This window comes from Pipra filicauda, unplaced genomic scaffold (genome assembly GCF_003945595.2).
Source record: "Pipra filicauda isolate LSUMZ 115617 unplaced genomic scaffold, ASM394559v2 scaffold151_size3305965_pilon, whole genome shotgun sequence".
Classification (NCBI taxonomy): domain Eukaryota; kingdom Metazoa; phylum Chordata; class Aves; order Passeriformes; family Pipridae; genus Pipra; species Pipra filicauda.
Window position 1 is genome coordinate 3,063,587 of NW_024104007.1, and position 15,787 is coordinate 3,079,373.

General features: G+C 44.9%; 1 protein-coding gene across 1 annotated transcript in view; it reads right to left on the bottom strand.

Annotated features, from left to right (window-relative positions):
- PRKCH (protein kinase C eta) overlaps nt 1–15,787 on the bottom strand; it is a 118,986-nt gene that overhangs the window by 33,580 nt on the left and 69,619 nt on the right. Inside the window, exon 10 of the mRNA XM_027716633.2 lies at nt 12,107–12,261. Coding sequence (XP_027572434.1) covers nt 12,107–12,261 — 155 coding nt within the window. The remainder of the gene's footprint in view (nt 1–12,106; nt 12,262–15,787) is intronic.

A 15,787-nucleotide genomic window follows, 5' to 3' on the forward strand; every position in this document is an offset into this window, starting at 1 on the left:
CGAGTGGGACAGGTTGTACATGCATGAGAGCGAAACCACAGAAGGGTTAACCCTACAGTGGGCTGGGAGAACACCCGAAGTACAGAGAGCTCTCAGAGTAGCCAGAGAGCCAGAGGCTGTGACTCACCAGGAGAGGTTGCACAAAAATAGGGCTTTCAGCAAGGCCCACAGGAATTTCTTTAGGGAGATTCTTCCCCCAGAGACAGGCGAGGGAACTCGCCTCACCTTTCCCATCAGGGAGTGGATCCGGTGACTGCCCTGTCAGGATAGGAATTCACTATTGTCCGGCTGGTTGTTTCCAGTCTGGCTAAAAATGGGATCACAGGAGACTAATTGCTTCACTGGAGGAAAAAAAAAGAACCAGTCTGGAGTGACGGAATTATTTTGTAGACTGTTGTTGTTTGGGTTTGTTTCCATCCTGGCTTAACGAGCATTAATGACTTCAAACCGGGGGAGGAAAGCCATTAGGGAGAACATGATCCACACAGATACCTCTGCACACACCTCTGTGCCAGCCAACCTCTACAGCCCTGATGGCAACAGCACTGTGCCTCTGCCCATCCATCCCTCCCTCCTCCAGCCCTTCAGAATCGAGGAAGGTGGCTGAGAGCAAAGGGACATGTTAAATTTTCCTTTTTAATCAGCCTGACTGGAAGTGCCAGCCTTCCTGGAGCTCAGATATTTGAGCATGTTAGCTATGCTTGGAAACATCTCCAGAAAAACTGCTGTCCCTTCTCAGTGGCAGGGAAACAAAGGGAAAACATCCCAAAAGAGCGGATGCTCCTGCAGAAAGCAGTGGAGCCCAAAGCCTGTGAAATAGTTTGTTTGTTTTGTTTGCAGTAGCCACACTCAATCTTCTGAGACTAATTCTGGTGTCTGGAGAGACAGAATGAAACCTAAAGCCAAGACACGCAATTAATGTTGAAATTCCTCCTTATATAACAGCGCCTGGGACAGACACTCGCCTGGACAACGCTGCCCATGGCCCTGCCAACAGAGCCCAAGGAAAGCCTGGGAGCAAGTGAGCAGTGTCTGTGTTATAGCCACTGGATACAGGCACACTTACATACTCAGTGTGGGTTTTGGGGAATTCAGAACCTTTTGGGAATGGTGTGCCCACACCTATAAGTCACCTCTATAGAGGGACAGCTGTCTTCTAACTGCATCCCCCAGGGAACAGGAGAACAGTTTGATGTATCCCAAACTACAGCAAGGTCTCAAGGAAGACACAAGACTTGGAAATATCTGGAGCTTCCCTGGAGAAGAGGTGGAGAATTTCAGCATGAGTCTGGTTGTAAGAAAGTCAAAAGAAAGTAAGGAAGCCTCTTGGACAGTCAAACAGTGACTTCAATTAACCTGTCCTAGACATGACAGAACACGGAGATACCTGATACTCCATGACACATTTAACTCATGCAGAGGTAACAGCCAGGCCTCCAGAAACCATCATTTGACATCCCCTCTCTTCCACGTGTCCCCATTCCAATATCAGCTTACTGGTTCATGGCAATATTTGGCATTTGCTGTCTTGCTTCCTGGCCAGTGAGGATTCAGAGATGCCACTAGCTGATGCTGAAAAGCAGCATCCAACAGCTCTGGCAGGAAATTCTCCTGACTGCCCTGTGGTTTGGGAAAACCATCAGTCCTGAAGGACCCCAAAGGCAGCTCTCAGTAGAGTCAATAAGGTGCAGTAAACAGGGCAGGCTGCAAGACAGATTCCCATTAATTTTATCACACAAAATACCTGTCTTTGCCCCTGGGGTTATCCCTGTCAGGGTAGCCACCCATTTGAGTGAGCAGGGCAATTTCAAAAGATCAAAACAGTGTAGAGGGATGTGGGAAACAGAGACTTTCCACTCATGAATCCAACTTCAGCCCACTCATGCCACAGATGACTTGTGGCTTTAGGGGTTTGAAAGCAGGTCTCCCTTTGCTCTGGTTCCTTTCCAAAACATTATTTAGGCATTTTCTCTTAGTGTAAGGACAGGGGAAAAAAAAATCATGATTTCAGGTCTGAGTTACACCAGTCTATCTTAAACCTACCACCATTGATCAGCAATCCCAAATCTGAACTCTTCAAAAGCAGCACAGAGGACACAGAGGACACCAAGAGCTGTCACCCTCCCACAAGGGTTGGCCCTGGCCCCAAAGAGACCCCAGCAGGAGCAGGACAGGCAGGATCAGCTCTTGCTCCACGCTCCGTGCTGATGCAAGGGAAGAGCAGCCGGGCAGTGCCGCCTTCTGACCTTCGCAGTGGGTGGACTATCTCTTTGGGAGCTTGGCCAGCTGGCAAGAGTCAGAGGAGCTCCTTAGCTTTCTCATTTATCAAGGCTGGGCAGAGAAGCAAGGAGCAGGAGCCAGCTGCCTGTGCTCCCAGAGCCAGCTCCCTCTGTGCTCAACAGTGTCTGAAGGTAGAAATTCTGGCTGCAAAGCTGCTGTTAGGGCACCAAGTTTTGAACTAGTGACGTGAGGAACATTGGAATGAGCTCCAGTTAGGAAGAATGGCTACAAAGGATAAAGAGAGAGAAAAAAAATTTAGAGAAGGTGCAGGCAATGCAGAAAGCAACATTAAATTGATAAAATTGTGACAAAACCATAGATAAGCACATGATTCCTTAACCTACAGTTAAGAGAGACTGACAAAGAGAAATACAAAGCACACGAACTCAGCTTTTAGGCACAACTCAACAAGGACATAGGACCTTGCTACATTTTCATATTCAGGTAAATGTCAAAAGGAATGTAACCAGATCCAGAGAAGGGAGGAGAAAACCCAAAGCTTGCTTGCTAAATGTCACACACCAGCTCATGAGTGCCACGGAGTCTGGACACCAAGAAGTGCTGCAGCCTCACTACAACAGCCCACACTGGCTTACTTGAAAACCCTTGAAGAGTTTGAAAGGATCACTTCCTGCCATCCCTTTACAACACAGGTTTGCACATGGAATAATTTCCCCCTGCTAACTTGCACAGTTAACCCTGCTTTTCCCCATTTACCCCTGCCCTGTCTCCTCCTCCAGCCCCTTTCCTTTTCCAACACAATAACCAAAGATGGCATGACCCACTCTGGCAAGGCACCAGGACACTGCTGCCTTCCCTGAAATGTAGATCAGAAATGCTTCAGATGTGAACCTACACATCCTATTGGATAAATTTTCCATGGCAGTATGCCTGGATCAGGGATTTAGCTAGTAAATAACCACTCCTACTTGGAAGCAATTTTCCTGATTCATGAGCACGTCTCTACTATGCTGCTGAGAGATTTGTGAAAGCAGCTCTGGATGTTAATAATATATTGTGCTTGTGAAACTTTAATTGATTCAGAAGAAATCAGCTCAGAGCCCGGAGGATCTCCGTGGTTTTGGATATATCACATTTGTACACAGTTGGGACATGAAGGCTTGCTCCCATTCCCATTGTTGTCAGCTGGAATGCCGCCACTACTTCAGTGGAATAATAACCAGGTAATACAAATCCAAGACTAAACTGTGCCTTTAGGCACGGCCTCATAAAAGGGGAGGTTCTCCATCCTATTAACAGTAAAGCTGCAATGACTCAGAGGGTAAGTGATGAGCAATGCTTTCCCCTTGCTCCACGGGAATAGCCTTCACATTCTGCATCCCGGCCAACACCAGCAGCTAACAACAAGCCCCAGCACCAGCTCTGCTGGCACACAGAGGGCAGAAACAAAGTTGTGCCCACTGTCCTGCCCACAGTACCAGTGGCAGAAAAAAGGGAATTTTCTCCCACAGAAATTCTGAATTGTAAACCAGACAGCTACTGCCATGCCATACCATGCAGCACTGCCATGTAATAATTTAAATTTTATATTGTGTTATTATTTCTGGTTTATATCTATATTGTTACAGGCAGCTGATGGCTCTGAACTAGAATCTATAGACAAGGCGGTGCACCACTGATACTAAAGGTTGCTGTGTGGCTTTACAAAATTCCTCTGTTTCCATAAAAGCAGAGTGTCTGCCTGCCCATTGGCACAAAGAATAAAACCTAAACATTGGTATTACTGACCAAGGACACATCAGGTGCCCATCTTGCTACAGCTAAAAGAGTAAGTCAAATTATCCCTGGATAGCTCCGGCAGTTGCTGCAGGCCAAGTATTTCAACAACACTGAATCTCTCACTGTCTCCCTTACACACACAGCAGCTTCACTCGCTGCAACACGTTGCATTGCAAGAAATCCTCCATTTCAGCAAGTCAGAGGGAGCAGATGCAACAGCATTTTGTTGGCATAACGTTTTAAAAAGTTGTACAAAACATTTATTAAAGTTGACAGAGAGACCTTTTCCTCAGCTATATATATCAGGCTCTCTAATGCTAACCCAGGGCTCATATTCTCTGACATTAATACTAAAAGCTTTCTCGGTTCGAGATGGGTACAGAGATCAATAAAATTACTGGATTAATGCTGGGCAATTTTGGAGATCTTAGAGCAAATGTTTTCAAAATTCGTAAAATCATAGACCTGAATGTCCTTGATATTAGGGAATATGTTAAAAGTCAGATGAACAGTTCTGGCTGAAAACATAGCAACAATATTTAGGGGCAATTTTTAAAAATACACTTTACATAAGATCTTCAAATTTATTTAAATTTTTGTTTTTTCTCCTTCTCATGACTTCTATGCCTTTAAAGTAGAATGAAGAGGGTGGGAAAGGCAGAAAACCAATATTTTTGCAGAAACGTTTTTAGTTTCAGAAGTCCTAATCTAAATATTCGCAGGTGCTCTGGGACTTAAGGATTGAGCCTAAACCTGGTCTCCAAATCTCCTTTCTTTAAGAACTCGTCTGTAATCATTACATGTAGCTATTTCTTAATTGCATCTGCCTGCTTTTTAATTGTGAAATGCCTTCGTAACGATGTATTAGGCACAAAAAGAATGTCAGAACACAAATCACAGGTAATCACTTATCCCCCTGCACAGAGGAGCAGTGCTGTTTATTTCTATTGCACCAGTACCAGAATTCCTGACTAACACTGACCTCTCATTGCAAACGTTTGGTAAATGAGAGTCTGTGCCTGTAAGAGTTCACAAGTTATTACATGCAAATGTAAGAGCTACAGCAAAGGAGAAGAGTGAAAGTATGAGAGATTTGCATTTAGGTAAGGGTTCTCCAGCCTTGGGGCCAGTGGATGAACCAGACAAACTCTTGAGGCCCCTTCGAGCTCTGTTTTTTAATGATTTATACAAACTCATTATGTGCAGGGTTTGCAGGTTTCCAATCAATCCCTTTAAATAACCATAAAGGAAAAGTAGACACTAGCAGAGCCAACAACTTCTGTAGGCTATTCAGTAGTCCTTAGTCATGTGGAAAGTTCCATCAAAGTTCACAGACGATATACAGTGGAGTCAATGGGGCACAGAGATCTGATGTGTGGATCTCAAAACAGGACTGCTCTTCGTAAGCATAACTGTAAATCAGGACTAAACTGTCCTGCACACTGACTGATTAAACATGACATCGAAACGTGAGAGGCTGGGGTTTTTTTCTCTGCACTTTCCATTTGATCAAGTACAGAGAAACAACCCTTTAAGCACTGCATGCCAGAGGCTGTAAAAGAGCCCATCTCACAAGCGTGCAACAACCACATCTGAGTGGAAAACTATGTGGAAGATGTAGTGTCTAGAAGCACAAATCAGTCTACACGAGCTGTTGACTGTCAGATAAGATAGCCACAGACATCACTACACTCCTGACCCTCAGAGACATCCCTTTATATTTTCTAAAGCTGAATGAAGTGTTTCCAGAGACTCGGGCATGAAAATTCCTCTTCTACAATAAGCAGTTGCTGTAGGAACATGGCTGCTGATATGTTATTCTGTGCCAGCTTGCAGCTTTTAGCTGATTTGCTTCACTCATTCACCATATAATCAGCTTATATTTCATTCTTTCTGCTGTTCTCATAACATAGCATCATCCTTCATTTTGTTCTCCTTACATATATCTACTCTGGTCTTCAGGGCTCCAGTTCCACAAAGCACTGGAGTTCTAGGAGCTCTCAGAGCAATAGGGACCAGATCCCACAGCAGAGGTTATGGTGCTCCACAGAGGGGACTCACACCTCTTTTGGCACTTGTTGAGCTCTTTCCCACCCTTTCCTCTCAGATGCAAACAACACGACTCTCCATACACAGAAGAATCGGTGGGGAAGAGGGAGGCATAAAAATCCATCAAATCACCAAAGAGTACCTACAGAGGCATCTGCTGCAGCACATTCAAGCAAAAACTTTCACTGAATCATAATATGGTTTGGGTTGGAAGGGACCTCAGAGCTCATCTAATTCCAAACCCCCTGCCATGGGCAGGGACACCTTCCACTAGACCAGGTTGCTCCAAGCCCCATCCAACCTGGCCTTGAACACTTCCAGGGATGGAGCAGCCACAGCTTGTCTGAGTAACCTGTGCCAGTGCCTCAGCACTCTCACACTAAAGAATTTTTTTCTAATATCTAATCTAAATCTACCCTCCTTCAGCTTAAGACCATTTCCCCTTGTCCTTCACTGCATACTCTTGTAAAAAGTCTCTTTCCAGCCTTCTTGTAGGCCTTGTTTAGGTATTAGAAGGTTGCTATAAGGTCTCCAGGCTGCTACAAGGTCTCTCTCTTTCAGAAAAGCTTAAAAACACCTCATTGAACAAAAGATTTATCTTTGTTTGCCAAGAAAACAAAGCTATGCACAGCACCTAAGCAAACCATCGATAATCCCTGAGACAGCCCCTGCCCTGGCAGCCAGTTTGCCCCACAGAGCATTGCTGGTATCAGTCACAGATCCAGTTCAACTGCTAATTTATCTCCCTGGGGAAAGCCCCTTGACTTCAGGGGAAATAAGATCTGGCTCCAGACGTGAAAAAGGGCATAGGATGAGAATAAACAAAATCACCAGTTGCCAAAAAGAAAAACAACCAAAAACAACAGAGAGCAAACATGAGGAATCCCATGTCTACACTGCCTTGACCCATGGAAAAAGCAAACAGCACACTAATAAAAGTTGCTCTGTTAACAGTGGCTGTACGTAATTAGGAAAGGCATTCAGCTTCTGTTTTCAGCACGTAATTTTTAACTGATTTTGCTGAAAGAAATCTTAGTGTTGTTACAGTTAATAGGAGTCTTTCCAGCAAAACTGGTCTCCATAAAAGGCTTATGTAAAGCTTCCTTTAAGTGTCACAGGTTTGAACTGGCAGGGAATTAACCTGTTGCAAAAAGCCCATTCCCTATAAAAGCCAAGAGTCATGAGACACACAGCTGCAGACCTAATGGGTCACCTCCACTACAGAAAGGTGATGATTTTAGAGACCTGGCCAGTACCCAGCAGTCTTTCCAGATCCCAGGAGAGACAGAGTCTTCCCCTCTCCTAAGAACACCACACACATAGAGGAGATGCTTTCAGGTAACACACAGAAAACACTTCCTGTTAATATGCCTATCTTATTTTCCCCAAGAGCTAGTGTTCAGCCCCAAGGCCAGACCATGGTCTCATCTGGATAATTGTATAATTATCTTTTGCCTTCCAAAGGGACCACGCATGTCAATAAACACCATCAAGTCACAGGACCTACTTAATGGTGGCTGGTGCCACATCAGAGCACAGGGACTCCGTGCACACCATCCCAGAGGTGTGATGGAGCACAAGCAGACCCCAAACATCTCTAGATGTGTGGGTTGCATTAGAAACTTCAATACAGACACAAAGGCAGTGGAATGAACTAACCAGCACGAGCCCTCAGGATAAAAACAAGGTTCTTCAGCCAGTCAATAACCAGTCCTTCTCCCAGACTTTCCAGCCCAACCTTTTAGCTCCTCTGGCTCCTGGCCAGCTACATTACCTGCATGCTACACTCTCTATAGCCTTAAGGATGTATCTGACACTGTGCTGTGCCAAATGGTGAGCTGGGGCACCTGAGTGTCTCGACCATCCAACTCCATATCTCAGGCTGGCAAAACCAGCATTAAAATGCAGGCTGCAAAAGTGATACTGCCTCTGCTTCCAGCTCTAGTTCAGGTATGTCACTATGTACTGCATCCTGTAATCCCTCTGCAGGTAGCGAAGATGTGTTCTGAAAAGTGACTGAGAGACACATTTTCAGAGAGAGAGAAAGAAGGCTTGTCAGAAAAGTTAAGGCTGTGCCACTAGGTTGGGCTGACTGCTCTATGTTGCCTGTAGAAAGGTCATTATCGTACTCTAAGCCCCTAAGCCCCCTCCTCCAAAAAAATCCAGCCCCACAACAACTAAGTTTAAGGAAACATTTGCAATTGCCCTCAGCATGCAGGTATGGTGCCTCTATTGAGGGACACCATATAGGAGACCTTGGTAAGTGGACCTATCCATTAGCAAAGCTGTACATCAGCCTGTGCAAGAGGTCTGAATTTGAGGGCAGCAGGGCAGAACAGCCATTCTTACAGTAACACTACATGGAAGGAGCTACTGCTTTTAAAATAAATCCTTAAAATCATTCACTATCTTTGCTTTTTAGCAGACTGTGAGTGGACTAGATCACTTGCACTGAGTAAGCCACTGTGCAACCTAATTCTGCTCAGATACACTGCTTTGTTTTGTTTCTGGCATGCACAGAAGCCAAAATATGCTTTCCCTACCCTGGGAACTGCTGAACCGGAAAATGAAAGTCTGGAAGAGCTGACTCAAGAAAAATAGCACATACAATCTTTAGATAAAAATGACAAACCAACCTACTTGCAACGGAGCCCAGCAAACTATTTTCCTTTAGAAGTAAGCTTAAAGAAAGCAGCAGTGCTCAAACATTGCCCTGTGAGCAAAGATTTTATTTACAACAGCCTTGATTATCACCTAACTTTTTCCTGGCAACATCCAGCACGAGCTGATCCCAAATATGTCCTTGTCCTACTCCTCTGTGGTTAAGTGTGTACAATACACTGTGCTGCAACATGTAAAAAGCTTGTTTTCATGTCTGGATGCATTCCCCTGTATGATGGGATAAGTGACTGTATGTGCTGATTGTTTTTTTTTTTTCAGGAAGCAACCATAAATAGGTCCTGCTAAGTTGGCAGCTAAACCTTATCTTAGGGCAAGACAAAGATCTTTCCTTGATAAGGCCAGAAAGCCATCTCTCCTTTGCAGAGTTGCAAATGAAGAAAAGAAATAAAGGTCTGTGAAAGTGAAAGCTCACTTTTAAAAAAACCTAATACATATGTGTGTGTTTACAGGACTTCTATTCTGGCCATGGCTTAGTAACAAAAAGGAGTTTCCTCAAAGTGAGGAGCAAACTCACTTAAAATTTCAGTTGAATCATGAAAACCACCCTATGAGAAGAGGTCCAATCCAGCAGTAAGCCCAGTTTTAACATTAAAAATCACATATAACCAAAATATACTATCTATCTCAAGAACCTCATTGTCATGGACCCACAGGAGCATTTGCAGAAGTACTGCACTAGAGCTATTTCAAACTGGGTATGTGCGGCTGAAAGAGGAATCAACAAACACTTGATTTTAGCAGCTACCACCATTGTCACACCAGGCCACAGTGACACATTTCAGCTACTTCTTGATGAACTTCCATGTTCAGGCTGGAAGTGCTGGTTTTCAAGCCTCTATGGCATTTGAATGGAGAGGAGGCCCTGCTTTTGGCAGCACTTGGGGCAAAAGCAACTAGACTTACCGGGAGAACGCTCATTGCACTAGTGAATGCAGATTCTCTCCTGAACTGCTTAATCTCGAAGGGGCAAGGAGAAATACAGTATTATTAAGTTTAGTCCAGAAGAAAACCAAATGACCCAGGGTATTCTAGGTCAGCAACTCTCTTCCTCCGCTGACCCTGGGAATCCAGAAAGAAGAGACACCTTGAATAACTTGTGGCAAAATGCTTTCTGGTCAGACTATTCCTGCTGTCTCTCCCTGCTGTTCCCAGCACTCACATTCTGACCATAAAATCTCAAACCTCTGTTACACAAGTGCAGTGATTCCCTCCTGAGTTACCCCTTTCATAATGCAGACTCCCTCCTAGAGTCCAGTGTTCGCGACCTGACAGAAGCAACGTCAGATCAGTACAACCACAGCCAGCAGTTTTCTTCTCTTAAATCTTCCAGAACCCCGTCTAATTTTAAGAAACCAAGTCATCCCCCTGCAAATCTGCCCCATGCAGCTGAAGCTACCTGACTCCACAGCTTAACCAGTTTCTCAACAAGATCAAAGTCTGTGCAGTTGTTCAAGGAGCTTTTCAATTACTCCTCCAGTTTCTATCATGAATTATGGCAGCACTTGAAGAGTGCCAAAATCCAGAGGGATCGGTTACTCCTGGCCTGTGACAGGCAGCAGGCTGGGGGGGAAAGGATAAGCTGTAAGCACAGTGGCATTACATTATGCACAGATACAGTTTTGCTGCTGAATGATTGACAATAACTACTGGATGTCACTATTTTAAGGATAATGTCATTTGTGTAATTATCTGGCAGGGTTTCTCTTCAGCAACTGGCATTATTCACAAGGGAAGAATTACACTGAAATCCAGCTGTAGAGTAAGTAGATTTGCTATTCTATGCAGACAATCACTGTGCTTTAGGAGCTTGATACATATGGTATCTATCACTAGTCATTTTCATGTTCTTGGGGCCCGGAGAGCATTGAAATGACACTCCTTCTCTATTTCACTGTGCCATGTATATCATATGATTTCATACTTAAAAATATTTTAATATTCTCTGTCCTCACCTGACCATCTGTTTCTTGCTTGGAGCTAGGAAGAGACAAGAGAAGCTGCTTTTACTTAACTGATCCTATCATCTCACCATCAAACAGGAAAGTGCCCCCCACAGAGCCCCCAGCCCTTTGGCCACTTTAGCCCTCAGCTATTCTGGTTTTAGTGAGTTCAAACCTGGGTTTATCTGTCACAGGAGGATGCACTAATGTCTGGGTTAAACTATGTAAAGTCCCAAACCAAACAACACTTGGCCCAACCCACAGTCTGAAATGGTACCAACAGAGCCTGACTGGGATTGGAACTGGTCCCATCCCGAATCCAGCTCCGGGTGCCAGCTGTACAACTGTAACCATGCAGCAAAAAAGAGAGGCTTGACATTATTCTTTGCAGTGCTGGCATGCCACAAGTGGGACTGAGCAGGGCTACAGCAGACCATACTCAAATATGCATGCTTTGCTACTGGATTCCAGGTAACAGCATTCCAAATAAAACAACTGTCTGTTCCTCCTCTCCAGTGCTCTGGGCAGGAGGATGCCAAAGATGTCCTGCGAAGCATGGCAGAAAGAAACTGTTCTGTACAACCAGACTGTCTCAGTGCTGACATCTCCCTGTTCCATCTGCCCTGTTCCACCCCAGAAGAGGCCTTGCTCTGCCTCTGGGGCACATGGGAAGACGCTGGTCAAATGGTCACCCTGGCCAGGGAGGGCTCTGCTCAGCAGACTGGCTCTGATCCATGCTGGCTGCTCTATGCCTTTATGCTTGAGCTCACAGGGGAGCACTAGAGCAGTACAGAAAGGAAAAAATATAACGAAACTGCCCCCCTGAGTACAGAACAATGACAAATAACAAAAGAAAGCTATCTGTGGGAAATAGCTTCCTGAGAACAGCCTTGAGACCCGGAGTGGAGGCTGATGCAGGGAGGCAACAATGCTCTGATGCTGCTGCAAACACAAAGGTGCCAGACATCGACAGGAAGGAAAAACTCCTGCTGCAGGATCATGGCAGGAATGAGAAGACTTTTAGTGGCTGAGTGGCACTGGATAGATACGTCAAACACATAGGGTTTAAACACAGGTCTGTAGCTGCTATAGGGAAACAGAGGCTTTGGTGTAGTCAGCACACCCCAGCCTTTTAGATGGCACGGCACACACTGGCAAAAGCAACATATGCTTACGTTAACCTCCCAGAAAATCTAGGAAGGTTTAATCTAATGCCTGCCCAGAAATTTCACTTCTTCCTGGAAAGTGGTGCACCTTGGCCAACAATGCAGGGGGGATGTGGAGGTACTGTTACCCCAGCTGACAACTTGTTCCTGGTGGATAGCAAGTGACAGTTGTTTATTCAAGTAGGAAACTCCAGCTATCACCTCAGCCACGGGGTTCAGACAAAGAGAAGGAACGAATGCAGAGCTCACCGATAAATGATGCCTCTTTCATGGAGAAACATAAGGGCTGAAATAATTTCTGCAGCATAGAACCGGGCCCGATCTTCATCGAAGCGACGCGACTTCTGAATGTGGAACATCAAGTCCCCGCCATTTACGAACTCCATCACAAAGAACAGGCGATCCTTCACACAGGCAAACACAACAAACATGAACAGCATTAATCACATCCTTGGTTGGGCCTAGAAAACTCTTTAAGTAAAACTATTATCTCCCAAATAAAAACGGATTAAGTACTCATGAGACAGTGTACGGGGGGAAATGCTGATGCTTTTTCAGGAAAAATCAAGTCAATACCAGGAGGATCTGTTAGTACCTCTTTGCCCTGCACTCCTCCCAAAAGTTTTGCCCCCAGTCATGAAATGAATTCCCGTTCACATGTGGACTGGGCGTATCAGTAGGTGCGTGCTCATCGCTAATCAGCTCCTGTTGGATTTTCCCTGAACTATCCTTAGCCTGAAACAGCAAGGAATGATACTCCATCAGCATTCTCTAACCCGAGTGACACGTGACAAATCTGTAAAAGGTCACTCACTCCCTAGTAAACACCTCAGATCTCTGGGGAAAGATGTCCCATAATACAACGTGCATAACCAGACTGCTCACAGACTGCAGCTTTGCCATGACAGCACAACATTGTCTCAAGGATATCCCACCATTATTTCTGAAGCATGTGTGTTGTTTTCCAGGATGGGATTTCCTGCCATACACTTGCATGGCAGCTGCTTTTCAGGCCCTCAGATTCCAGCTTTCCTCTGATTAACCTGCAGAGACCTCTGGGTGATGGAGGAACTGATAAGGATGAAGTATAAATCAAAGCTTCTGCTGAGCAGAAAAGCAACCCATTTGATAACATTCAGTTCGTTAACCACAGCTGCTGGTCTCTGAGGTTTCTTTTTTGGCTTTGTTCTGGGTTTTGCAAAAGCCTACACATAGGCAGGCTCACTTGCTTGAGCTGCATGCTTAACAGCGAGTAGGGGTTCAGTATGTGCAAAAGGGGTGCTCGTTTGATTGTGAGAGGAAGGACACACAGAGATCTGCCCCAAAACTAAACCCTAGAATTGCTGCAGTCTGGTTCAAAAATTTCTCTTAATAATTGTTTCAGAACCTTCAGTATTTATTGTTTCAGTTTTACTCTGAGTATCAGGAACAAGCAAATTGGAAAACAGGCATACAATTCAATCTAGACCAGTCAGGCTTTTAACAGTAATATTTGCCCTTCTTTCCCCACAAGCCCCTTCCCAGGTCTGATGTTAATCATCTACAAGCTACTTTTAAACCTTCTCTAAGTTTAAGAGGATAAGCATTGTCGTGCTCCACTTTCTGGCAGCCAGCCAGCTTGAAATGACTACTGGTATTAACATCTTGAGACGCACACAGCAGAAGAAAAGCAACCAGAAATCCTCTCATTCCTCAATGGACACAAGCAGGAAAGCAAATGGCTTGTGACAGATGAGGACAGCTTGTTTCTCAACGCCATCCTGGGCTCTGCCCAACAGTCCCTTCTGGGCTCCTTCCAGAAGATAAAGATCATTAAATCATGGAATCATTTGGGTTGGAAAAGACCTATAAAGATCATCAACTAACCACTAACCCAACGCTGGCAAGCCCACCACTAAACCATGTCGCTAAGTGCCACATCTACACAACTTTTAAATACCTCCAGGGATGGAAACATTTAAAAGACTTCCCCAGGCAGCCTGTTCCAGGCACTTGACCACCCTTTCAGTGAAGAAATTGTTCCCAATATGAAACCTAAACCTCCCACAGTGCAAGTTCAGGCCACTTCCTCTCAGCCTGTCGCTTTTTACCTGGAAGAAGACACCCACCGCCACATGGCTAAAGCCCCCAAAAGGTAGTGGTAGAGAAAGAGAAGGTCCCCCCATGAACCTCTTTTTCTCCAGGCTAAACAACCCAGCTGCTCCTCATCAGACTCCCCAGCTCTGTTGCCCTTCTCTGGACATACTGCAGTACCTCAATGTCTTTCTTGCAGTGAGGGGTCCAAAATTAAACACAGAATTTGCAGTGCAGCCTCACCACTGTTCCCAGCAATCTCACAGCACTACTGTGTGCAGCACCAAGGCCATGTGTTAAACGCTATCTCCAGTCTATATAAACAACAACACTTCATTGTTCACTCTGCCTTTATTAGAGGGCACTGAAAGACACCCAAGCTGACTCATCTACGGCAGCAGTTTGAGCCAGAGCAGCATGAACTGTGCAAACCCACCAGCAGCCTTGGCTCTTCAGCCCTTATCAGATCTCTAATGCCACATCTTCGCTGCAGCTGGTTCAACTCAGTCTGGCTGTGCTGTGCCTACCTGTTTGGCAGCCCTTCCTCCAGCTGCAGCACCGGTATTGCCTCTGCCTTGCGATTCAGGCCAACTTTTACATCTCCTCGCTATTCTTCCCCGCCTCCTTCCTTGCTGATCTCTCCACATGACACATGCTTATCCAGCCCAGCTTGTCCAGGCATCTCCTCAAGCCTGTACTTTAAAAAGAAATCCCTCCTGCCAGATCCCCAACAGGAAGTAATTTAATTTACCAGCAGCCTGACGAGGGATGGTGTGTGTGTGTATTTATGTAAGTAATACATATGCTTGTATAAACATGCATATAGTTTGGTGAACACACATGGATTTTCTACTCTTTCCTTAAAGGGGAGCTTCAGGGAAACAAAGTTAATTCTTCCTATCTTAAAACATACATGTCTTGCTTCTCCAGTGCAGGCAAAACCCCATGGCCCACCTCAGACTCCTGGTTGTACTCCTCTCTACCATGATGCCTGAAGGAAGATACCACTTCTTTCTCAAATGTTGAGGTGAGCACTGAAACAGTTTTAAAATTCACATCACTGCTGTCACGGAATTAGCAGCTTTTTGCTAAAAACTTCTCTTGCTTCAGACTAACTGCACACCTGAGCAAGTATCACTGCATGTGTTATACAGTCACCTGCACCCATGGGCTCATTTCACAAGTCAAACATAAATATAGAACTTTGGGCTACTCTATTTAATTATTTGTTTGGGGTTTTTGTTTATTTTAAAGAGTTCAGCTAGTCTTCTGCCCAGTTTTCTAACACAAGTCCCATGGGGCTGCTGAAGAAAACAGTAGGATGGGTATCACGACTGGTTTATAATGCAGCATTTGTGCATTGGCCTGCTACATGCCTGGCAACAAGCACTAGGAAAATCAGCACTAATGACCATCCTTTGGGGAACAACATCTAAAAGCCAGGCAAGGCCTCCCATTTTTACTCTTAAGCAAGACCATCAGCTTGCCAAACCGTAAAGACCAACCACTCTTTTGGGAATCACTGAAAAGTAAAATAAACAGGTGGTATTCTATTTTTTAAAAAAAGAGGGTGAAAAAAGAGGGGAGAGAGGACAAGAAAAGAGGGGGGAAAGGAAAAGAGAGAAAGAGAGGGAGGGGCAAGGGGGGGGAAGAAAAAGGCAGAGGAGAGAGAGGAGGCAGGAAGGGAGGTAGAGGAGACAGAGGAGACGGGAAGGGAGGGAAAAAAATAAAATAAATAAAAAAGGCAATTTAAAGCCAGAAGAGTGAGTATATAACTTAAAAAGGGGCCAGGAAAAGGAAAGCTTAAAAGAGCAGATAGTTCAGACACTTGCAAATTTGATCTAAGAGTTACGTGTC